We start from the raw sequence: 26752 nt of genomic DNA on the forward strand, positions 1-26752 counted from the left end.
TATGAGAAGACAGGGTACACTCTGGTGTGGCATGTTGCAGATTGCTGGTAATTGTCTATGCCATCCAGAGGGAGCCACACCTACATGTTCCTTATTCTCACTGAGGGATGTACCAGAGGATGTTTGCAATTCTAGAAATTATTTAGACTGTGGCAGTAAAAGATATACAAGTGATATATTCTGATCTCATGAGTAGAGGTTTCTTTACTTTCCACAGGACCTTTGAAGATAGTATATTTACTTCAGGAATTCTCCTTAGAGACTGGGTATAAGTTATTAGAGCACTGGATTTTTTAAAGTACCTATAGAGACAAGGCTTTCGTCATATGGACTTAATTTTCTCATTTAATATCCCATGATATATTATCCCAAATAAGTATGTTCTCTAGCCAAACAAATTTGGGAAACTCTTGGTAAAACAAATCTCAACAGAACTGTCTACAGGACTTCTCTGATCATGACTATCCTCTGACTATGCACAGGAAAGCCCCACCTATGTGCTAAGCTATGTGCTGCTGTAATCTTCTTGTTCTAAAGAAGACAAACACACAAGATTAGTGTTTGTCAAAACACAGTTGATAACCCATTGTCTTATCACTAAGAATGATGGTGATGAATCCACTCTCATTCTACATATTTATAATATTTACGAAAGAGCATTCAAAGTGAATTTCTGAAAACTTACACAAGGGATCATTTCAGAGCTTGAGCCCAACATATCTAGAGCCACACTCTTCTTCAACCAAATAGACCTCTTTAAACATATAATTATATTGGTTCTTATTTTTCAATTCTCAAATGTAGAATGCAGAAATGATAGATGGGGAATATACTCATGTGTGTGCACACAAACCGAATGGACTCCTATAAAACTATAATTCTATGGGTTCTTGTTTTCCAATTCTCAAATGTAAAATTTAGACATGATAGATGAGGACATATATTTGTGTAGATATGTGCATGCTACTTCATTCTTATGAAACAAGTTTTTAAACTTTTGTTTTTATTAAGATATGAAGGACCATATAAATAACCTTGCTGAGTTCCTGGAGCAAGGAAGGATAAGTTCAGTTTCATATGTTAAACCGATGTCAGCCTCAGGACTTGAACCCTGGTATATTAACACTTTGTTAGTGTCTAAATGACTGAGGTACGAATTGATAGTTCATGCTCATTACAAGGTAAGAGCTCTTCAGCGTTATTTGACTCCATAAATCTAATTTCTTTCACTTTAGTTTTCAACTTGGCCCTTCACTGCCAGACAGCTAGAACTCCTTCTACCTCCTGCCCCACCTCAAGCTAGTATATTAAACTAGTAGCACTTACATTCATTGTGCAAATATTTCTGCTTCATCATTTCCACCCTAACTCTAATAGTGCTAGCTTTCCTGGGAACTTCTTTCTTGCTTTATCACTTCCTGCATAACAAATATGTCCATCACCCTTACTCCCATTTCTATTTTGTTCTTCACAAAAGGATTTTTATCATTGCTCCTGGATGCTTTACTCCTCAAGGGAAGAGCTGTGCCAGATTTACTTTTAGATGTCTCTGCATCTCCTACACTTCTTGGAACTCTGTAGGTCCTAAAGAAATATCCATTGCACAACTTAATGAAAAATATACAAACAATGCTCAGGGAAATCTTTCCGGTCATTTCCAATTTTCAGTAATGAAACCACCATATCTACAAGATATATCAGTTCTCAAATAAAACTCTAATTTCAGCATCCCAGTTGATTCTAGATGAGTTTTGAAAGACAACTATCATGTTCTGCAATGTTAAAGTGTAAATGCAGGAGAGATTTTTATGCTTCCCTCTTTTTTCTCTTTCCACAGATGTCAACCTTAGTTAGATTCAAGTCAACTTATTAGTGCATGGATTTTTAGCCAAAAGCAATTCTCATTTTCAGAAGTATACTATCACATATGTCTTAATAACAGAAATGTAGATTTTCCTTTTTCAAAACTGTATGTGATAAGTCACATATGGTAGGAGAAATCTGTATGTCTCTCAGGTTTTGTTATTACAGTGACAATCTTGGGGATGATTTCTACTGCACTTTAATATACAAGTGAAAGTCTCTTCTAAAATATTACAGAGCTCTAACTTTACTATACCTATCAAGCTTTGTTGCCACTGTGGTTCCATTATATAAAGAAATAAACCAGGAATCTCTTGCCATGACTGTTGATCTTAGGAAAGTCACTTTGAGTCTTACCCTAGAAGTAATATTTAATAGTCAAGGTAAGGTCATTAGTATATATATATGGGGATATTATGTGTTTACATTCCTTAGACATGTATATATTTATTCCCTTTTATATGGAATATCTACTAATGTTTACCACAGTGATGAAAGGAACTTACACCCATAAAGGTATTGAAAATAAATTGAATGAGTGGCTGAGAAATGTATAGGGGGTGAGCTTTTAGGGAGGAATTTGATCAAAGTTAGTGGACCTATTACTACTATAACAATCGTTAACATAGCCTTAGCTGGATCTAAAGGTAACATAATTTCAGAAAAACATGTGATTTTTGAAATGTGACAAAGTAGCAGTATGTTGTAGGCAAATGTTCGGTGTTTATTGAGATATCATGGTCCTATCATGGATCATGTACTCATCAGATACTCAAAGACAGCGAATGAAAAGTGAGCAGCTTTGTTTGTAATAACAACCAGGTGATATAGCAGTCCCAAAAAATCCTGAGTACCCAATAATCTCTCAGTAAATGTCTACTCATAGTTTTAACATCCTCCAAAGTAAAAGGCTTGATAGTTTAACTTGTAGTATCATGAAAAGTTGTTCAGTTTTTTCCTACCTGGCCAATTAGATCAGGAGATAGCGAACTTGTACTATATAGAATTACATTGTAAGCATGTGTAGGATAATCTTTGCTGTAACTATTCAACTCTGGCACTGCATCATAAAACTATTACAAATAATATGCAAGTGAAGGAATGCATCTATATTCCAATTCCAATTTCATGTGAATATTGATATTGGAAATTCATGTTAATTTTCACATGTCATGAAAATACGCATTTTCTAAGTGTTTACCAAATTATATGCAAAAGTACTATATAAAAATCTCCTCAAATGGTCACTTCACAACTCTGTGTTTATATTTCAGTTGTAACTGATGACACTAGACCTTAACTTTCCATTAAGCATGCATAGAAACTTTCTAATTCATGTTCAAAAAGTGCAGCCAAATATTCAATCTAGCTAGAGACCCAAAGACAAGTAATAAGAGAAAGATCAGCTAGAAGGAAGGAGAACAATATGGAACCATTTTTACACATGTCATAAATAAGAGTAACAGAGATTATAAGGACAGTTACAACATACCAGTTCCTATGATTTAATGGTGGCTACCTAATAGGCCAGAGCTAACAGCATTTTTAAGCCTCTAAGTAAACTTCCCAGAAAGACCATTTTCTTAATTATGTCCAATCTACTCATTCATTGAGAAAATGTAGCTCATGTTTTATTTTATTATGCGTTCCAGTGCACTATGTGTAACCAAAATTCATTGACAGGAATCAGAAATGACAGGAGATCCACTGTATATCAAACTTAAAAAAACCTTTTGTTGTTCTTCTGCCAGATGGAGTAAATAAATAATGCTCTAGTCTCTGCCCTGGAACTGTGCTTAGGAAGATGACCTTCTTCTGGAAGTGTCCATATAGCTGTAGCTGTCAGCTGTTTTTGATGCCATCATTCCAAATACAACAAAGCACCATAAACTAACACTGAGTTATTTAGTGAGAAGATATTTCCAAATACTTAGCACTTTAACTTATCTTTAATGCTGAGTATATATTTTAAAATATTCTTAAGAGAAAGAAGATTCACAGTACTTTGGTCCTTCCAAGTTTTCTATCTTCTTTTAAACACAGTTTAAAAAGCCAAATATTAGATGGAATCTGCATTGTGAATTAATAAGAATTCACAAAATGTATAATTACAAGAAGAACAAAATTGGCCTGGGGAGACTGCTCAGTGGTTAAGAGCACTGGCTATTCTTCCAGAGGATCTGAGTTCAAGTTCCAGCAACCAACCACATGGTGGCTCATAACCATCTATAATGAGATCTGGTATCCTCTTCTAGCATGAAGGCATACATGCAGACAGAAAACTGTATATCTAATAAAAATGTTTATAAAATAAGGAAGAGATGCGATAAATCTTTAAAAAAAGAAGGGCCATATTTTTACAATGGTCAGACAAAAAAAAAACTGGCCTGCCCCACTTCCAGGATATTAGATTATAATATAATGCAGCCAGCCCCATACAGAGACAAATGCTGTTCTGTGCATGCAAGAATGAAGCTGAAGCTTGAACTAATTTCCTATAGGAAGAGCTTCTTCTTGGAGCAACTTGCCACACTGAGGGCCAGACTTATACTGTTCTAGCCCTTAAGACCTGAATCACACATGTGTATACAACCATACTACAGGGAGGGGTGTAGTATGGCTGTGGGAAAGAACATCACTAATGGACTACCCAGGGATTAAGCCTTGGCCCTGCCCCCATTAGCATCATATTCCAATCTGTGGAGCTATCCAGACACAGGTTCACAGTAGAAGAGCTGTCAAAGTAAACAGATGGAAAAGAAGCCAGGGTTCAGAGAAGAGTCTAACCTCAACCAGACAAGATTAAAAACTCAACTACTAAACTGGCTTCCAGAGGATGAATACAATATGTAGAAGGCCCTGCAAGTTTTATGGATAGAGAAGATTGTGTTAGATAAGAAAACCAAAACATGAAAGCACAGTATACAGTACCTTTGGAAACTGAATCAGAGTTTAAATTTACTGGTATGCTAAATACCACCTATATGTTCTGGAAAAGCTAGTTCTCTTACACTACAGAAACAACTTTCTTATTCTTCACATATCTGATTTATTCTTCAAGAACTATAAAAAATAAATGCACTTCCGATTTCAGTATTTTGTACTAGCTATAATGTAAGTTTCCTGACATAAATTAACACATACTTTGTAGACACGTGATATTCCAAGACCTAAAATAACCCAGTAATAGAACAAGTCCTTCTTTGGCCATGTCACTGGTAACAATGGTATGCATGATAACATTGCAATCAGATGTCACAAACCCAACAGACAAGACAATCATTCCTTTTAATTTAAAATCTCTCTTCTAGAAAAGACAGGATGCCTAACATGTACTATATTTAAAATAGCACTGTGTGCCTCTTTTACAATTTTCATGTCTTACAGTGGCATGTAACTGGCTTTAGTAACTGGTCTTTGTTAGCACCCCCCCCCATTCAGATAAATGTATTTTTATGAGCTTTACATTAACAGAATACTGAAGCCTTGATGCCAAGGTGCAAACCTCCCCATGTGGCTAGAGATCACTTGGCACATGATCAGGCATTTATGTCTCTGTCACAGGTCCAGGGTTTGCAATTAAAAATATAATCTTTTTAGCATGAGATAAACCCCAAAGGCTTGAGGTAGTATACATTGAATATGATGATAATAGTATTTGGCAGCCATTCATGATGGCACATATTAATTTATGTAAACTGTGTAAACTTGGGGCATTTCCTCATCAGGGACACGTGGAAAAATATAAGCTGTTTCTTGTTCATTGGAGGGTGTTTTCCCCTGTGTTTTGTTTTTGTCTTTAAATTGTCATGAATAGAGATTAATGCAAAATACAAGTCTTTTATGACCTTAATTTCCCCCATGCACAGAGTTCATTAAAATTAACATCTTAAACTTGCAAAAATAACTTACTTCACAGGATTATTCTTGGGTTTTGCCTTTTCAACAGCCTGCAAAAAGAGAGAAAAATGCAATTAGACAATATTAACAGGCATAATCTTTGCAACTAGTAACCAAAACACTAAGCAGTAGAAAGATAGCAAATGCTTTATAGAAACATTAGGAGTGAACTGAAACAAGCTCCCATGGATAAGCAGTGGCATAGAAAACAATTTTCTTTCTCAGAGAATGTATTTACTTGTCCAAGTGTTCAAACACAGAAGGCATTGTCAGAGCACCTGGCAAAGTTCAGCAGGAACCATCAAAGTGGGCTCTTGGGTGCACAAGCATACCCTCCCTTCCCTACATTTACTCTAACTTTACCCAATGTGGCCTGACTGAATTGACATGACCACATGAGACGGGGCTGCAAAGCATGGTGGCCCTATGGCAGTGGATCATTTACCTTTAACTTTCTTCCCAACACCTTACCACACCCGCACTATGACAGGACAAAAAGTGTTCTTTTCCAAAATTACATTTAGTAGCAGACATTGAAAAAGGGCAAGGAATGCCCAATACTAAGATCAATTTCCTCCCCTGGAACCTTTAGGAAAATACTCACCTAATCTCAAAATGAGGAAATTTCTGGGCCTCATGGCCTGAGTCACCTTAGACATGGAGACTGGTTCCAGTTTATTGCTGAACCCATTGATCTGTATACAGTCCATTTATCATTCATGAAAAGAGCTAGTGATCTTCACAGTATATTAGAAGAAACAACTCAGATCATCTGTCAACAGCCCTCTTATTTCTGTTTCCCTCTCCATGGGGATTTCATCTCCTTCGATTGTTCTGGAATTAAAATGTTGCTAAGCAACACAGCTGGGGGTGTTGATGGCAGAATGGCTACAGTCTATCAAACTGTTTAAGCACCTGGAGGGCTTGAGTGATGTTTTTTTCATATATCTGTAGCATAATTATGTAATCAGAACCAAACTTGCTTTCTACTAGATTTTCTCAGGCTATCAGAAAAACATTTAATATGGAGAGCAATGAAGTAGCAGTTTGACAATATTCAGGCTTGTTCAGAAACTTTAAACAATATCCATTAAAGGACCTTGTTTGTGAATCTTAAAGTGGGTAGAGTCTAAGTGAGAAGACCAGTGCTATAAATCAGAATACTGAGGCAATCATTTTCAACAGTGCCACTCTCACACTGTACTTGACATTGTAGCTAATCATCAGTGAAATTCAATATGTGGAACTCTGCTATGTCAAATCCATGCATTTAATAGCCACATACAGTTCCCAACTCTCAAACATTAGTGTTGGAAATATAAGCTCTTCATCCTTATTAAGTCTCAGGATCTGTCAGTAAATAAACATCTGTTAATATCAGGCACTTACTTTGCCTTGTTAGGGAAAATTTATTTTCTCACCATCTGTGCCTGAATTTGAATTTTGACAAGTTCTAGAATAAGAAGACAGCTAGGAAATGAGGCAACAGGTAAAAATGAGAAAACAATGTCTGGCTTCCCCCAAAAACCTCTCATTTATATCTAGGGCATATGAGACCATTCCTATGCAATCCATGTAGATAAATGGTGTTAACACTGTTCACTATGGATTCTTCCAGGTCAGATAGATGAAGAGAAAGATGCTGGCAAGAAGTGCAAGGCTGGTCATTGACCTTTCCTATGGTACTAACACTTGGTCCGCATAGGCATGCACATTCCCCTTTGCTCCCTCTGCTCCCCTCCCTGTCCCTTTGTGCTTTCTCTCTTCCTCCCCCCTCTCTTTCTTATCCTTGTTATTTTCCCTTCCCTCTAACTCTGTCACATCTCCCTCCTCCTCCTTTCCCCTGCTTTCTCCAGTTCTCCCCTCTAAAGTCTGTCTGGTTAGGAATAAGGTATTGTAGTCAGCTGAAAATGAATCACTGTGGAAGTCATATCAATTCAACTGTTACAATTAAAATGCTAACAAGTCTGTTCTAGAAGCTGTAAGTTATCCCCCTATAGTAGGCACTGTTCCAGTAGTTCCTCTTGCTTGATGTAATAAAGTGAGCATGGCACTGGCAGAAAATGTAGAAGGAAGAAATCAAACTGACATTCCTAAACCCAGCTTTGAAAAAGAGACACATTTTTTGAAAATGTCTTCTCTTTCTTATTTTACAACTATCAATTATACCCAGTTTTTTCTCTGATCAGAAGCCTTATCCTGGTACAGACCAGGTTCTTTGAAACATATGCCATTGTATACAGCTAGTTTAAGACTATAATGTAATTCAAATTATATTTTCTAGATTGCTTGGCTATCAATTGGAAATGTCTGTGCTTAGAGGTTCTGTTTTCCTTTAAAAACGAACTTACAGTCATTTCAATGTCTCACAGTTATATCCAAATATGCACATGTCATCCTGTGTGATCATCATGGGAAATTTCTAAACTAAATGGTGACAGGGAACCTATGTCAGATGAGACATGGCTTACAATTTATATTCTCTACATTTGCTGTAATTTGACTTTGTTATAGGCATGCTATGGGGGACTATAATACTAAGGAGATGTGGAAGAAAAATCTAAGCAGATTTTCGGATGCAAATTATATGTGCCTTTAAGGCATGAAAGAATTACTCTAGAAAATGTATAAGGAGAAAATGTCCATCTTTGAAATGGGCAAATTCAAGAAGACAATCTCACATTCCAGATATATGTGGTAGAATGTGAGACATGATGCAAAAGGTAAATTAAAAGGAAATGACATAGTGTAATTCACCAAGCATTAAGAAAGCCACAGCTAAACTTCAGTTTAAAAACATGCATTAAGCTAATTTAAATTGATTGGAAAAAATGAATACTTGACATTTAACAGTTACATTGCTTTAATTTATAATGTCTGTATTTATGTATCATGATACATATCTTACCAAGGAGGACATTCTCATGTAAGGAAACATAATGAAAAATTTTTTAAGGATTATGCTGTAGTATGACATGATGAGAGTCAGTGCACTGTACAAAAGTGCCCAATATTTTGACATTGTCATGTTTAAATGTGTCATGCTTCATTCATAGCCACATTGGAGTACCTGCAGTCAGTAGGCCATAGGTTAGGCCTACCTGTTAGTAAAAGAGTAAGGTACTGGAAATGTTAATAAGATTGGTTGTTGTTCTGGATTTGCTGTTTATGGTACTAGCAAGAGACTAAAACTCCTAAGCCCCTGTTTTCTCATTTTGAAAATGAAGATAATCATTCCTGCCCTTTCTATGTCAGTGACCATTGTTAGCATTCAACATTGATGGCTGTGCTCAGAACTTCAGTATGTTAAGTGAACACCATGCACATCATTTGTGAGTGCTTTATAGATGATGCTTCTGTGTTCAGTTTAATGGTAAGATTGATTATGGATTTACCAAGAAGAGATCAGGACCCAGTATCAAACATATGCAGTTACTGCAATAAGGATAAGAAATGCCACGATGCTGCTTTCTCCATATCAGGAATAGCTCTGAGATGAAAATAATGCCCCTGTCTAGAAAACAGTATTAACAGGAGACTCTGAAGTACCAAGGAGACAATGAAACAGGTGAGTGCCGTCTCCCATTACATAGCTATGAATCTTCTGTGATTCTTGGAGCTTGATGGTAAGCACTCTGGGAAGTGGAGGTAGGGGCATGGGTCACAAGCATGTTTACATACCATCCAAAATTCTCTCCTTCCCTTTCTTTCCCTTTTGCCCCTCCTTTCTCTAAGTGAAGCCTAGGAAGATTGATTGATCCTTCTTGTTTTTGAGATAGACTCTCGCTGCATAGCCAAGTCTAGCATCAAACAAGTGATCTCTCTGCTTCTGCCATCCAGATGCTGCAATTAAAAGTGTGTGCCACCATCATACCCGTCTTGATGAACCCTCATTTACAGCTTATCGTCCTTCAGAAATCCCTCATTCTGCAATTTACACTATAGGGATGCTCTTCCTTTCCTCACTAACATTTTATGCCAAACATATTTTACATGTCAATCCCAGGTCCCTCTCCCTTCCCTCCTCCCCTGCCCCCCCACTAACACCCTACCCATCTCATACCCTTTCTTGCTCCCCAGGGAGGGTGAGACATTCCACAGGGGGTCTTCAAAGTCTGTCATATTCTTTGGGATAGGGACTAGGCCAACCCCCTTATGTCTAGTCTCAGGGAGTATCCCTCCATGTGGGATGGGCTCCTAAAGACCATGCCTGTGGTATTGATAAATAGTGATACACTACAAGAGGCCCCATAGACTTTGAAGGTCTCCCCACTGACACCCACATTCAGGGGGTCTGGAACCTTTGCTCACCAGTCCTCCTTCTCTGCATCTGGATTTCAGTTCAGTTCAAGGTTTAGCTGTGGGTGTCTGCTTCTACTTCCACCAGCTGCTGGATGAGGGCTATGCGATGGCATATGAATTAGTCATCAATCTCATTATCAGAAGAGGGCATTTAAAGTAGCCTCTCCACTGTTAATTAGAAATCTGCCTTCTTAAAACTAAACACTTTTAAAAACCTGATGAACTTAGTCTTTCGTTTACATAAAGAATCCATGTATTGTGCTGAAGCTAAAATGACTCAGGGACCATACTGCACCACAAGAAGCACATGATATACAGGTCTCACCACAAGAAGGAAGGACAGTAAGTGGCTACCTACTGAACTCCATCTAGTAGAGCACATTCAACATTTTGAAGAAGAGAATTCTACATATAAGCAACTTAGAAAATGTGTCAGTCAGTCATCTTCTCTGTAATGCTAAAACTTTCCAAAATTCTTTAGTGTGATTTGGACCCTGTGGTTACAATGAATTACTGTTCTTGACCATCAAACCAAACAAAATTTAGAGAATTGAGGTGGGGGCATTTAAAAGGAAGGTCTGAATAGTTACATCCAGACTTGTACATTACCCACTGATGATTTATAGAAAACAAATGTAATACTATATATTTCATCTATATTGAGGTTGTCAAAGCAAGCACTCAGATGGCCTGGAGATATTGTACCAGTGGACTCATTTTTACAAGGATATGCATTCAGGTACTGCTTTTTCTGTAATAAATAACAATACTGTCAGTCACACCTAAAATATTATTTTATTAGTGTTTCTATACATAACTCTTACACTTATATGCTTTTCTCTGCCATTCTACAGGCATGTATGCCTAAGCTGAATATTTATGCTTCTTGGTTAAATGGGGAAAATTCACTCATTCAGATAATTTCAAATAACTGCACATTAGGCAATGCAGCACTAAGACAGAAGATCAATTATTGTATTGATTTGTATTCTTTATTGCCACACATTTCCTTTTATGTTTAACTATTCACACAGATATGTCCCAACCTAGTGACATGCATTGGTAAATTTTATTGATTACCTTAGTTCAGGAAAGAACTCCTCTATTGACAAATGAGCTCCTCAGCAAGGTGTTCAAATCAATGCCTACAGAACTTGCTAAATCAACTAAAATGATATATACTGAAAGCACTTGTTCAAATATGAAAATAATTTTTTGGTTTTTCAAAACACCATTTCTCTGTGTTGCCTTGGCCATCCTGGAACTCATTCTGTTGACCAGGCTGACTTTGAGCTCATAGAAATCCACCTCCCTCTCCCTCTCAAGTGCTGGGATTAAAGGTCTATGCCACCAATGCCCAGCATAAAAGTTAAATTCTTAATTATAGTATTTACATGAATTTCACTTGGATGAGTAAAATAAGAAGATAGATTGTATCCTGGAGACTGAGGTTCCAATTAGCATTAAGCATACGTAGCCAGGAGGAAAGATTAAGGAAAAATGTCACTCAACTTGTATAGAACCTGGATTCCTGGCTGTATTTCCAATTTTACATTCAAGGACTAGAAGATGCCACCTATCATTGTATTTTTAGTGGTACCTGGAAGAGTACCCAGAAGTCCTACAATACATATAGAAGGCAGGAATGGAATTTTGGCAGGATAGATTAGGGTAAGTTTGCTTTATGTTTAAAAGAACCATGTCTTGCATCTAATAGTCAATAAACATTTACCACAGAAATGAATCAAGGATCTTGGCAGTTTGAGAGGCATAGCTGTTGAATTCTGGCTATGACAGAGTGTCCTGAAGGAATCTAGGCTCCATACATCTGGAAATAAAGACTTTAGTAGGAGAGATCACTTCTAGGCTCATGTGCATGTGGGTCCATCCTACTACTAAAGAAGACTCTTACTAACATTGCAAAGACAAGGGACTCTCACTAATAATTCCATTCCCTTTGGTGTCATACATTGTTTCCCTTACTCTTCTGGCATTTACTTCCAAATTTGATGCTTATTACCTCTCATTAGCTTATGGTCTCTGCTTTCTTACTGTTACATCATTTCTTTATTCTTATCCTGTTTTATGCTCTTTGCTAGATGAATCTTTTGAGATTCCAATTTGATCACATTATTCTTCTTTTCAGAATCTGGGGTGGAACTGTAGCTTAGTACTAAGCATAAGCAAATCCATGAGTTCTGGTTACTGCTGAAGGGGCAACCAACCAACAAACAAAAACACCATAATGTTTCTACATGCTCATTGCTCAGTAAATCTCAGATCAACTTCATCTACCCTGGTTCTTACTTAGGACTCTGCTATGGTCATTGCTGATCAAACAGCTGCTATGTGGCAGGTCCCACTTATTTTATGTACATTGTTATTAATATGAGGAGTTTTTCCAGTTCTTGTCCACAGATGATTGACAATAGGATTCAGAAGTATACTTTCTTATGCTGTCTCCTGTGAAGGACATGAAGTTCTTTCTAAGGGCCATATGTCAGCTAATGATTTCTTTTAGAGCTTAACTTTCAGCTTATTTTAACTAAGTGGAAAACTGCTGTTATTGATGAAGAAACATGTGTCACCCATAAAAGTCACCTTTTGACTGTATTTTTCCTCTAAGGAAATACAGAGACAATTGTAACGGTAACGCTTTCCACAAGCTAGCCGAGCCCTGCAACCACATGGGCCTCCAAAATAACACACAGAGACTTATATTAATTACAATGCTGCTGGCCAATGACTAGGATTTCTCATATGCGATCTCTGTCTTAAGTATCAGCTGTAACCATTAATCTATATATTTTTTGGATGCCAGTGGCAGGCGTCTTCTCTTGCCGGAGTCACATGGCAGCTCCACAGAGAAGAGAGGAGGAGGAAGAGAGCAATTTCCTCCTTGCTCCTGCTTATAATCTGAGTCTGCCTGCTATGTCATTTCCTACCTGGATCATAAGACTTCACTCCTTGACACCTAGTGTCGCCTAACTTGCTTCCCTATTGGCCAACAGTACTTTATTTATCAACCAATAAGACAATCATATACACAGAGGGACCTCCCCCATCATCTCCTCTTTTATGTCTAAATAAAAAGAAGGGTTTTGCCATAAACATAGTTATCAACTAAAAATTATAGTTACACTGTTTAGTCTATTAACATTTAACAAGATTTAAAGAAAATATTCTATCATGTATCCTATCTTTGTGAGTCTAAGGTCTTATATGTAACTTATCTTTTATAATACCTAAAGAAAACTATAACCATAACTATCTGTCTTCAACTCCATTAAAGACCACAGAAGGATAATATATAAGCTCTAGATCTGACAGAGACATCTAGCTACCTGGACAGTCGCCCAAAGTTCTATAAAGTTGGGGCATCCATCTTCAGCCTATAGGCCACATTGTGTCTGGCAGACTTCTCCATGTAGCAGGAACCCTTCAGGACTATCTTGTTTTGCAAGTTCAGCATTCAATTTCCTGTGGGTCCTGCATGTCCAGTTTAGCAAACAGTCCAGACAAGAGCAGTTTCTTGCCCAAATGGCTACTCTTGCCATGTTGAAAGCAAACTCCATATTGAGTTTCTTTGATGCCCATCCTCCTATCTGACGTAATTGGTGTTCCAGGAGAAGTTGTGTCTCACTGTCATGAAAAACCCTAAACCATTTAAATGTCATGTGTTCCATAGGTCTTTGAAAGGTTTGAAGAATATCTATCCATCTCAAATACATCACTGTATATCTAGAAAACCTAACTAACCTAAATGTAGGTTTTGACTATCAGACCTGACTGTATAAATCTGTATTTAATTATGTATTACATTTTAAAAGATTTGTATAAACACAATACCTAAACAAGAGAAGAAATGTACATATCACAAAATTGACCTTAAAGTTGTATCAATAAAATCCATACCAATGCAAAATATTCATTTTTATATCCTATTCCCCTTTGGGCCTTTAAAAAGAGATTGACTGTGATCATTATCATTTATAACCAACCCCATTTAAATGAAAACATACATTTATAACCAATATTTGGGAATTTGGGCATCGTTCATTCCAAACTGCTTCCTACTGGTTGGGGTTGATGTCCATACCATGGGGATCAAGATAAAACACAGAAATCCTGGCTGTAGTGGTCTATGGATGCATCATCACAGCTGTTTTGGATGTAGAATCACCTGGGACACTGTTTGGGGGGGGTCTTGCTTCAACAAACCATATTAGTCTGGAAGGAATCCATAGCTTTCTATTTTCTGTGAAAATACAATCAAAAACTCTTTTTCCAAGTTACCTGTCCTTATATTTAAATTTAGAAGTTAAAGCATTGTTAAAATTATAAATTGGATTAATTTAGCAGTACTTATAATCAAGTGTCTTTTAGCAATTGTTTCTCCTTCCCCAGCAGTTAAACAATTCAAAGACAACACAATAGCATACAGTATCAATACTGTGTATTTTCCATCTTTACATGGCTTTTTTATGAGTCCATTTCTTTTACTTTTATTTCTTCTTTTTATGAGACAGGGTTTCTGTGTATAATTTTGGCTGCCCTTGAATTCACTCTGTACTCCAGGCTGGCCTTGAAATCACAGAGATCTGCTTGCCTCTGCCTCCCAAGTGCTGGTATTAAAGGCATGTGACACCACACCCAGCTACTTTATTTCTTTTTAAACACAGTGTAAACTTTTAGAAGTTTTTCTTCTTCTGAATCTGTCTTCATTGTAAATCTTTACCTTTTTCTGGCCACGCATATTTTTATCTGCTAATCACCGCTGCTAAAATTAAAGCCATGGCTGTTTTAGCCACTCTCTTTGCAAGGTGTCCGGGATACGTTTACTGCCGGGATTGAGAGCTGTGCTTACCGCCTTGGTCTATGCTACAATTAAGCAGCATGCTGTGTCACTGCCACTGCCAGCTGCTCATAAAGAGCCCTGTGTTTTTTCTGCTTAAGCTGAGTCAGGAAACCTCCCTTAAAAGAGCCTAGTGAGTCTCTGCTTGACTGTAGCAAAACAGAGACACCCCCCCTCCCCGGGGGAAATGCTGCTACCAAGAAGTCAGGCTTGTTCCTGTTCTTTTGCTTCTAAAATCCCCTTTTAAGCTTTTATGAAGTTTTTATATGGAAGTTCGTAAAACCAAGTCCTGACACCATTTGTAAATAAATCCACTCCTGGTACGATTTTGTAACAATAACTCTTTCTACAAGCTGCCGAGCCCTACTGACACGTGGGCACAAAAATAACACACAGCGACTTATATTAATTACAATGCTGCAGGCCAATGCCTAGGATTTCTCATATGCTATCTCAGTCTTAAGTATCATACAATAGGAAAGAACATCTCAGTATGGATTAGGCATGTTCATTTTCCCATTAGAGGGACCAGTGAAAGTGACTCTTGGTCACTATTCTATTGCTATGTTTTGGATTTAAAAACTCAAGTTTTCTTTCTCCCAACCAATTTGAGCCCTTTCCTCTCATACTAAAATAACACTCAAACAATGTCATGTGGTCTTTCCATATACAATAACAGAGACTCTCCCTATCACATGTGAGAATAAAAAGTGGGCAATTTATTTATAGTAGACAGCAGATACCCAGTGTTTTTATTTTCCAAAGCATAAATCAGTGCACTTGCTGCTGATCAAATAACTTTATCATTAGCACACTAGTGTTATCAGGTTTTCTGTCCCCTCAGAGTACATTATGCTCAGGGTGAAGAGGGTACATCAATTTTTGATCCACATGGCAAATATTGAGTGAATTATACTCAGTTTCCATATTGGCAAAATGAGGCAACTGAAGTGAAATATCTCTTTGTCATTTTCTGCTCCAACATCCTATGTTTTAATATATATATATGCATGACTCAGGGCTAAATATGAAATGTGTCCACCTCCATTAGCAAAATAATAAGCTTGAGCAAATTTATACATTTGTAGTGAAACACTCTAAAACTCATTTTAAATATATTTTTGAGAAAGAGACAGTGTGGTTGTATACATTTGGTAAGTTCTGCTTTTTAAAAATGTACTAAGCCACTTATATTCTGAATGGCTAATGTTAGTTCTCTAGCTACCTGGAATTTGGACAGTTCTTTTGTTTACTTACAGTGCTTATGCTCTTTTTCTTGTTATAAATAGAAAAGTAAACATGGCAGCCTAAGAATCAGATAAACTCTTTGTTCCATTCAGAACATGATCCATGCTGTTTAAAGCTTGTCTAGTGAACTTTCTAGTACATGGTCAATACTTGTTGAGGGTGTAGGGTAATAGCATGCTTGACAACTAGACCAAAGCCTCAGTTACTTTTGTTTCAATGCCAGCATATCAATTTAAACATCTTACAATTTTTAATTTGGAAATATTTTATTACCAGCATTTATGGGAGATATTCATATTTCTGCATTGTAGTCTAGAATTCTGATTAAAATCAAAGCTTGGAAACTTCCCATAAACTCAGGCACACATGGTACATTTCCCAGAGCATGCTTACTAATGCCGCCAAGATTCAACCTCCAGGCTTTACCAAAGCATTAACACAGAATGTGGGGGAGATAAAGGGATTTGAGAAAAGTAAAACAATTGAATGAAAAAGGGAGAAGGGTGAAGGCAGAGACAGGGACACTGCTCTTGGGCCACTTCAGCTCAGGGCCAGTGACAAGAGCTGTATGGTCATGCTTCTTCCTTCTGACACTTCAATTCAGATATGCATATAGTGATCTGTAGCTTCTCAGAGGTTGCTGCTGATTTTATGGTCATAATCTTTACAGAGGCAAATATGTGCTGTGTGCTCTTTGTGGATGGAAAGTCTATAATCATCTTGTCATACATGAATGTTATCTATTCAGACATTTTAAAATACTCATTTTTTTCTGTTTGGATCTAAGGCAAGCACTTTACCATTACAAGTGTCTGATTTAATTCCACTATGAAAACAGTGTCAAGCTTAGCAAAAAAGACATTGGGCTTGCAATAAAAAGACCACAGATGGATTATTTCTAAATTATCATGAACATTAACTAGTACATGGTCACTACTGACCTTGTGAAAACACAATATTCATAATCGTTGTACTTCTATACATCTTTGCATGCTCAAGGCACTCCATTATAGAGAGATTGCAAGCAAAAATATTTGGTACTAACAGTGGGAAAAACATAATTATAATGAAAAATTCAGCACATGGGTTTCTAAATAGTCACAGACTTGCCAGAAGCATATTAAAAATCATATCGTACAAGCCTTAAGCAGTTTTTTTATTAATCTAGTCTCTATGCTAATACAGCCAAATGAGAAACACAATTTGGGAATATGAAGGCCAATGTTATTCTATTAACCTTATATGTTATCCTATTTACCTTCTTGTCTTTAATGAATAAATTAAAATGCCCTCTCTTTCTCTTAATTGCTAGGTAGTCAGAGTATGACAATGTATGGATTTTATTCAGTTACATTCTGTAACATCAACAGCTCCAACTCTATCTTTTGTGGGGGATTTCAAAGAAAGGCAATGACAGATAAACTGTTTACATTAAAAGACTCTATTAAAGTTATTTTGCAGCCAGTTTCAACCTAACCCATCTGCTGTTTCTCTAGCTCTGACAGGCTGACCTCTCTTGTTGTGTGTACTGTATTGATGTCATTACCGAAGAGGCCTTCCCTAGACTTTCTGCAGATAACAAAGTAAATGGAAATGTGGTAAAACCTTGGGGAGGTAACAACTTGTTCAGCATGATGAGGGAGAACTGTGGCCACAAAACAGTAATGATTACAGCAGGAAAGAGTATCTGCTGTCACAACTAATGTATTCACTACAGCATATCAACTTATCTAAAAGAACCAGCTGATAGCATGAGCAAAATTCATTGTATCATTTTCACTAGCAATTTGTCCACATAAAAACAGGCTCTCAGTTTAAGGTGGCTAATGTATTTTGGAAGTTCTGTATAGGCATAAGCAGCTCATCCAAAAACTGGTCAGAATGCCCAGGGTTTACACTATTAGGAATTTTGTGTTATTTGTGATGATTAAATAGCAACTTAGCCAGAAAAGCAGCCCACCAACAAACAAAAAATGGTTCAGATATAAAACCAAAATTAAGAATCAGGATTCAAATGAACTTTTATATTTGTGAGGTTGTTCTAAATCTACAGAGAAAACATGACTTAAAATAATGAAGTGGAGGGCAACAACTAAGAAAACACTTTTTCTATAAGCCTAATGCGTTTGAGATACAGCTCTGTCATCAGCTTCTAGTTGAAAAGTACACACAGTCTCCACTAACATGTTGTGAATTTGGTGCATGTTTCGAAGGTTGTCAGGCAAATTCTTATGTGACTAAACAAATTTGGGTACATTGGAAATACTTAGATAATGTATCCAGAAACAAGACATTAAAATGTGTTTTCTCAAAGAAATTTATAGTGTTCGACTATTTTCTTTAGAAATTTAAATGCATTAATATAAACATTTTTCAGGGTGTAGACCAATTCCTATCTGCCATTTTGGAGAATATTTTTAAAAATATACCATCTAATTTATTATAGACTATATGATTCTAAAACACTAAAAAGCACACAAGGCCAAGGTGGCGTTATAATTCTTTGGCTGAACCCAGTCACTAACTGAACATTTCCAATCATATGAAAAGTTTCTTGAATTTCTAAATGAAGTCTATGGTTTCAGTCTTATTCATGGTAAAAAAAAAAGATAACATTTATGCTAAAATGCCCCAATGGTAATTTCCAGAAGTACATATGTGTGTGTCCTTCATATTTCTGAAATCTGTTGTCTGTCCATACTGTCAGTCTAGGTAAGTTGGGTTATAAGAGAGCCATGTCATTATCTGAGAAGGCTTCAGATACTGAGCATCCTGCCTCCGGAAGATATCAGACTACAAGCTTGAAGCTACATCAGTCAAATACTGTGCTATCATTTGGTGAAATAATAAGCAGGTGTTTAGGTGTTTACCTGGTCGTTTGAACATGTACTGGATGAGTTTTAGAGGCTGGTCACTATACATTTGAACAGTCTTTGGAACTGGTCAAATTCTAGAGTGCTTAAAACTTTAGAGACAGCTATTTTAATAATTCCGTCAATATAATTCTGCTGTTTAAAAAACAGTTGAGACTGATTACCCTGCTTCTATTGAAAGAGAAGCACAAGGTCTCTATCTTTAGATCTTTTATTGAACTGCAAGCACAGCATCAATAACTGCTTCTCAGCTGTAAATGAAAATTGATTCCAGATTTAACTCTTCATTTTCAGGGGTTCCTTTAATCCCAAGAAATGTAAGAAGAACATTTTGACAAAAAGCAAAACAGAAGGTTCAGTCAAATGAGGCAGTGCTATGCAGAGAACATGATCTATCCCCACTCCTAAGGAGCTCATCCTCTTGTATCCAGCTACTCCCTGGCTGAAGACCAGTGACCTGATCAGAGCACTATTGCCTGCCCTGGATGACTGACTTGAAAATGGAAGTTCAATAAGTTTTGCAAGGAGAAGGCCAGAAATGGAAACATATCTGAAATATCAAAAATCCCAGATGACAAGTAAAAATTCCATCAGCTGGTGATGGACATCATGTGACTCCCCCAGTCAAAACCATTCCATTGATAGCCACCTGGTTTTTCTTTCTTTTAAACACTACATTGCAATGGAAATGTTCACACAAACACTAAATACTAAGCATTATTTCTTATATAAACACTGCTCTGGAACTTTATGATGTCTAATACGAATGTAAAGTGGCATTTATGTATTACTTGGGGTTAGTTTCCACAATGGGAATATAGCATTACAGGAGAGCCTTTAATCATTTTCTGGGGCAGTGCAGGAGTTAGCTCAGAAAAAGAAGAGACAAACTGAATTCAAAGTGTATGATTCAACTGTCCATCTACATCTGTCTTTTTAAGAAAAAAACTTCCAGAGGCATGTAATTTTCTGGAGGACTTGATAGAATGCCATTGATAACCTAGCCTTTATTCCTGGAGGTGCTGGCTTAAAAGTTACCAGGGCCCAGGGGAGTTTAGGTCATCCACACCTGACAGATACCTTTACATTACAGTTGGAGCTTTCAGTCTAGTTCTTAGTAAATCTTATGGGCACCTAAGAAAAACTGAAGAGTAATGTCTATTCCCTTGTATATCTAAGAGAGAATTTCAGTTACCACTAAATGGGCTACAAGGATGGATAGTCACATATTTGTCATGCTTAAAGTTTTCCACATACTTTCTCACAGCTAATTTTTCCTCACAGCACTCCTATGAATTACACAAGATTGTTTTATCCTAATTTACTCATGAGAAATATGAGACTTTGGAATGTTTGGCAATTTCCCCAAATGTAGTATAATTTGTATGTATGAAGTAGGACTTATCACCAGGCTTCTCCAGTCTAGAAACAACAGTCTTAATGAATATACTTTTAATTTCTCATGCCCAGGCACACACAGCTAATAAATATTAAGACAAGACGGATTCTTTTCATTCACGTTTGCCACATGCTGACTGTTTCTCTACCTAATTCAGTAGTTCATTTTAACTTCCCACTCTTTACAGGAAAAAGAAAAGTTAGTAGACCTACTATTTCAAAGGAATACTAGACTTTTTATATCATCACACATAGCCATAATAGTGATGAATATCATATGAAGTAATGAGTAACTGCTATGCCCTAAGCTTTACTATGTCAAGTCCTTTGATATGTATTGGACCACTTATTCATTGAAACTATTATGACTCAATGAGTAGGTGCTACTGTTATATTTACTTTATAGAAACTGGATCTTTTGCTAAAATTCATTCAATTTGAAAGTGGTAAGACTAGGATTAAAACCCACATCTGTTTGACTGTATGACTACTCCCACACTTAGTCTTTAATAGTGTCTTAGAATGAGTACACCATTTCAGAGTACAGTAAATTCATGTCATCATCTCTCAAAGTCCTTGTTAAGAAGCAAAGTACAATAAGAATGTGGAAAAACAGTGTGTTTACATTTTCTTTCTGTGTGTGTGATTGATATGTTATTGATGTTGTTGGAGATACAATGGTCCCAATAAGGAGACAAATAATATGACCATGTTATCTACATGGCCCTATATTACCCAGATGAAAACAATGCCTGTGGTTCTTTAATAAGGCAAAATAAAGACTTCTTTTTCCATGCTAAAAATAGTCAATACAAAGTCCATGAAAATATTTGCCCATAAGTACTCACAACAGCACTAAATAATATCCCAAAGGCAGAAATTACTGAAATAGATGAACAGATAACAAAATTTGCTTCATCCAAACAATGGAATCTTATTTTGCCACAAAATTTAATGAAGTGTTACTATATGATACACCCCAAAATAACTTAGAAAAAATCATTATGGTAAGTGAAGCCAGACATTAAAAGGGCCCAACATTGCAGCATCCCATTGTAGGGATAGAGAAAAAAAGCAGATTAGTGAGTTATCCTCAGGGATTAAGGGAAAGGTGAAATGGGTATACTTCATGGGTATAGGGTTTCCATTTGGGATAATGAAAATATATTGGAATTGGTGATGGATGTACAAGTTTGTCAATATACTGAATTTATAAACTGTGAGTTTATGAATACTTAATTTTATGTTATGTAGTGTTTAATAATAAGAAAGGAATAAATTTTAAACAATATATTCTTGGAAAAGAATGCTAAGCCTCATAAATCCACAGCTCATCAAATGCCACACTACCAAATGACTATAGCATTCCAAGTCTCTCAAATTTTCCTCAAAACCCTATGAACAGGGCTCATTTGTGAACACCTCTAACCTTGTGAACACTTCATGTTTCCTGAACTAAACTATATATTTTGCTGTACTGTGGTTCTACCATTTCAAATCCTCTATTGAATTAAAGAACTTTAGATATGACTGGTCCAAAAACAGCAGGCTATAGGTACATCCAACTCATCATCCTATATCAGTACTTTATATAATATAAGCAAAGTTATCTAAAAAATCTCAGACGATTCAGGCCAATGGATCTGATGACACATCTTAACATAATACAAAATAATCCTATGAGTTATAAAGCAGAGTGCATTTATATATCCACACAGAGAGGAAATCAATGTACAAAATTTACTCCCAGTTATTGCTACATTCTGCCCTAAACATTTACATTAAAATTTAAGGTTGCAGCTATCAAAATCAATGATGTAGAATTTTTGCTTTGTTTTTGTTTTATTTACAAATGTGATGCTCTTGTTATTGGCATATTAAATCAGAAAGAAGAAATGACAGACATTGTAAATGAAGTATATGTTTCACATTTGTTATGACTCCACAAGTCAAGTTGGAGAGGGACTGCTTGCACTTTGTAAATGAAGCAAGCACCTTGGAAACAGCTGTGTTTGTTCTTGATAGACCACTAAACTTGCAAATATGCAAGATTTATATAGCATCAGAACTGTCTTCTGTACTCCATATTTCTGGCATAACAACCAGGAGAACCATATATTTGGGAAACTGTACAGGGATCATTAGATATTAATACTATTGCTGGGACTTATAATGTTATTTTACTTTTTAAAACTAGGAAGTCCAATTTCATCAGAAATGACAAAAAAATTACAGTTGTCTCATCTTGGGAGATAGTATTAGGAATACTTGTACTACTGAACAGAAGAATTCAAGGACAACTGAAAACTTTGGCTTAATGCTTGTTGCTGCAACATTCATTCTCAGTTCCACTTCTCATCTTGGAGAAGAAAGTGGAGCATTCACATTTCCAAAATTAGTGTCTGTAAATACTAAGCTTCACTCTAGAGTCATCCAATGGATACGACATGTCACGAAAATGTAGCAAGTAGTTCAAAAGACAGAAAGACAATACTCCCCATTTCTTACTGATGAGCAGTGTTTGTGTAAAAAAAATAGAGAGAGATGGAAGGATGTGAAATTGGTTTTGAGGAACACAGCATCTACTTGCTGTATCTTTAATGAAAGTGGCAGTTGATTTCACCCATTCCCAAACACTGACCATCTTTCTTTCTTTCTCTCCCTGCAAAAGGAATAGCCTGGGTTTATGAAAGCCATTGTATTTCCTTGTGTTCCCTCACTTCAGGCCAAATGCAAAGCTCTAAGCTCCTCCTACCTGGTAGAGCTCATTGGCTGTGCATTGAGTGGTCAATGTCTTCACAGGCTCAAGGTCATCTTCATCACTGCTCAGCTTCAGGTCATCCTCAAGCATCCTGAAAAAAATCAAAGTGATCTTTGTGTTACAAAATATCTTATCTAAATTATTCTCAGATCTATCTTGTAATGAGGATAAAACTATTGATACTATAATCTGACAGCTGAAATTCTGTCAAATATGCAAAGGGAAGCAAGATTCTTTCAGTTAATTAGATATTTGAGTTATTTTAGTTATGTCATACACTGCACACATTTCTTATCTCTCTACCTTACCCAAAATCAAGGGATGAATAGATGACTTCATAATTTCCAGAGATGGCAGGAATCTATATATTTTGACTCTTTAAAGTATAATAAATATTCTGGTAAATCACTATAGGGTGATGGGGGATTACATCTCTATAGGGTGTTTCTTTGACTCTTTCAGGCAAGAACAAGGGCATGATAACAGTGCTAGGCTGCTCTGGGGGCTACTGGTGTAGACTTCTGGGACTCTCTGTAGGACAGATTTCGAGTGAACTTTCACTGCCTCTCTGTACTTGGCAACTCAGTGACCACAAAAGAGCTGAGTGATAAATTGTTAGTCATTAACCTTTTGATATATGATCCATCTCTTGCTGTAAAATTTGATCCACAAGATTTAAACCCATGTTGTATATAAGAAATCTTTTTTGTTAAAGAAAGGCATCTGAAAAATATTTGAGGTCCTGATATTGGTGATGAACTGGAATTTTCAAACCTGTTTGTTGGCCACACGTTTTTACTTTTGACAGAAACATCAATTTGATTACTATCTATCTCTACAATCTTTAGGTTGGAGTTAGAGCAGCTTATTACTTTGAAGTTTCAGGTACACAGCCTTCAAAGAATGGAACAATTTGTGTTTATCTTTTAATTGATTAAATATGTATTTAGACCTCATTAGGATGCCAGTGGAGGGATTCTCAACCATTCTGGACCAGTTCCCAACTCCCAGGCATGATGCTTTTCTCTTTGCTCTTCTGCTTTTTTTTTTCTTCCTGGGTTAGCACCAAGCCCAAGTCTAAAGCCAAAATTATATTCAACTCTGGAAATCAGACTTTAATTCCTCTACAAAAGTTTTCTTTTCTTTTCTTTTCTTTTTTTTTTTTTTGGTTTTTCGAGACAGGGTTTCTCTGTGTGGCTTTGGAGCCTATCCTGACACTTTCTCTGGAGACCAGGCTGGCCTCAAACTCAGAGAGATCTGCCCGCCTCTTCCTCCCAAGTGCTGGGATTAAAGGTGTGCATCAACACCCGGCTTTACAAAAGTTTTCTAGAAGAATAATCTTTACAAATAGCCTCTCTTGTTTGAGACAGGGTTTCCTTGTGTAGCTTTGGAGCCTGTCCTAGAACTCACTCTTGTAGACCAGGCTGGTCTCAAATTCATAGATATCCACCTGTCTCTGCCCCCAAGTGCTAAAACTAAAGGCATGCATCACCACCGCCTCTCTTAGGGAGGAGGGATGAGCAAAGCAGTCAAAACCTTGCTGTAGAAACCTACAGAACCAGGAGACCTAACCTATGAGAGCACATGGACCCTAGTCATAAAGCTTGGGAACCAGCATTGGACTGAACAAGACCCTCTGAATGTGGGTGTCATTTGGGAGTTCTGGGCAGGCTATGGGACCTCTAACAGTGGAACCAGTGTTTATCCCTAGTGCACAAATGGACTTTGGGAGCTCATTCCCTACAGAGGGATACTATTGTGGCCTAGATGCATGGAGGAGGGCCTAGACCTTTCCCCAAATGATGTGACAAACATTGATGATTCCCCATGGAAGGTCTCACTGTCCTTGGGGAATGGATGGGGGGTGGGTTGAGGGGTTGGTAGGGGACATGGGAGGCTGGGGAGGAGATGGGATGGGGGATTTATATGTAAAATGATTGTTTCTATGTAAAAAAGAGAAAAAATAACCTCTTTCCTCAATCAGTCCCCTAAACTGTGGCTGGATCACAGCAGTTTCCCACAGTAGTATTTCCCTCACGGCCATCAGTCCTTACCTTACATGTGGATGACAGGGAACATTTGATTTATTTCCATCTTATTTATAGCTTCTGTCTAAAAATGATAGAGTACACCAACTTCATTTTGTATACAAGGAAGTAAAGATTCAGATAAGTGAACTACTGTACTCAAGGCCACACAGATAGTATAACAGCAGTACTAAAATTGCCTGCTCTGGATTCTTATCTGTGTTATATAGCTATAAGAAAGAAGAGAGAAGGGGGAATGAGGCTTCTAATTTGATTTAGCAGGAATGTTATTTTAGAAGTCTTGTTCAACTGTTGGAAAGGGCTTTGTGTCATAGTGGGTATGCAATAATTCTCCAAAGGAAGCATAGCACCCTACTCCCATACTCAGCCATATAATCCCAGGATGTAGATATTAATGTCTAAACAACAACAAATGATACAAAGAATGATTAATGGGAAGTGCAATTATTTGAGCTTGTTTTAGATAAACTAATTTTTCAGGATTTATAACTGTCTTGCAATAAAACTAATAATTGTTTTGAAAATCGTACAGTAGAAAAATATCTATCTTGATATTTCTTTTGAAGTTGTGAGTTTGTGGCACTAAACAAGCATTTCTTTACAATGCATACTGGGAAATGAAGACTGTTTACTGTATCATTTTTACAAGCTGTAGAATCACATATCTTAAACTATCTGTGCTTCTAATTGTAAAATACTTTTCTCTGCGTGTTCATGTGTATATGTCGAAGTAGTAAGCACAATAAATGAGACAAGGGACATCCATTTTTAGTCATTAATTTTCTGAGTCAGGTAAAGTGCTAAATATTTTATCTGGGGCACAGAACTTAACACCCACAAAGAGTCTATGATGAAAATCTGTTGCTAGCAACACTTCCTAAATGAAGTTTAAAGATGTTATAAAGTGTGCTTACGACTAGACAAATAGAAGTCATTGAGGCAAACTTGGGACCCAAACCACCTGCAGCCACAATTTAGGAGTACATATTTTACTAGAGGACACAAATTATAAAGTATGGTACATAAAATCATATCAGTAACAAGAACAAAATGAACACACAAATGACATTAACATGAAATAACCACTGGCTTATCATAGACTCTGACATCTTGGCTGAGCCATTGTGATATGTGAGCCACAAGCATGTATCTCACACTTCAGTGGGCTCAGATTTCTTTGTGAGAAGTGGGAACCTCAACTGGAGCTAACAGTGAAACTGCTCCATGAAATGATAAAATGGATGCAAGCAATCATTTGTTTGGAAAGATGCTATTTTGGTGAGAAAAAATAATAGGGATTATTAATACTATTTAGTCACTACAAAGGAAATTTTTTGTATTCCTATGCTTCTGCCATTCTAATTTGTTAAGCAATCTGTGGGCAAACAATGGTCATTCAGGAAATGTCTAATAGTATCTCAAAGCTGGATCTAGAAATGAGCTCATGTAAGGTTACTTTCCTTCAGTCAGAATGAGCCCTAGGGGAGAGGAAATAATTTGGGTT

The 26752-nt window shown here is 36.8% G+C and overlaps 1 protein-coding gene across 3 annotated transcripts in view; it reads right to left on the reverse strand.

The window, feature by feature from the left end:
• The window catches only part of Aff2 (AF4/FMR2 family member 2), a 482974-nt gene that overhangs the window by 82607 nt on the left and 373615 nt on the right, over positions 1–26752 (reverse strand). For all 3 annotated transcript variants that reach the window (XM_027433386.2, XM_027433385.2, XM_027433387.2), the window contains 2 exons: positions 23195–23291; positions 5776–5813 (listed from right to left, as the gene is read on the reverse strand). In XM_027433386.2, coding sequence (XP_027289187.1) covers positions 5776–5813; positions 23195–23291 — 135 coding nt within the window. The remainder of the gene's footprint in view (positions 1–5775; positions 5814–23194; positions 23292–26752) is intronic.

This window comes from Cricetulus griseus, chromosome X (genome assembly GCF_003668045.3).
Source record: "Cricetulus griseus strain 17A/GY chromosome X, alternate assembly CriGri-PICRH-1.0, whole genome shotgun sequence".
In the NCBI taxonomy this organism is placed as follows: Eukaryota; Metazoa; Chordata; class Mammalia; order Rodentia; family Cricetidae; genus Cricetulus; species Cricetulus griseus.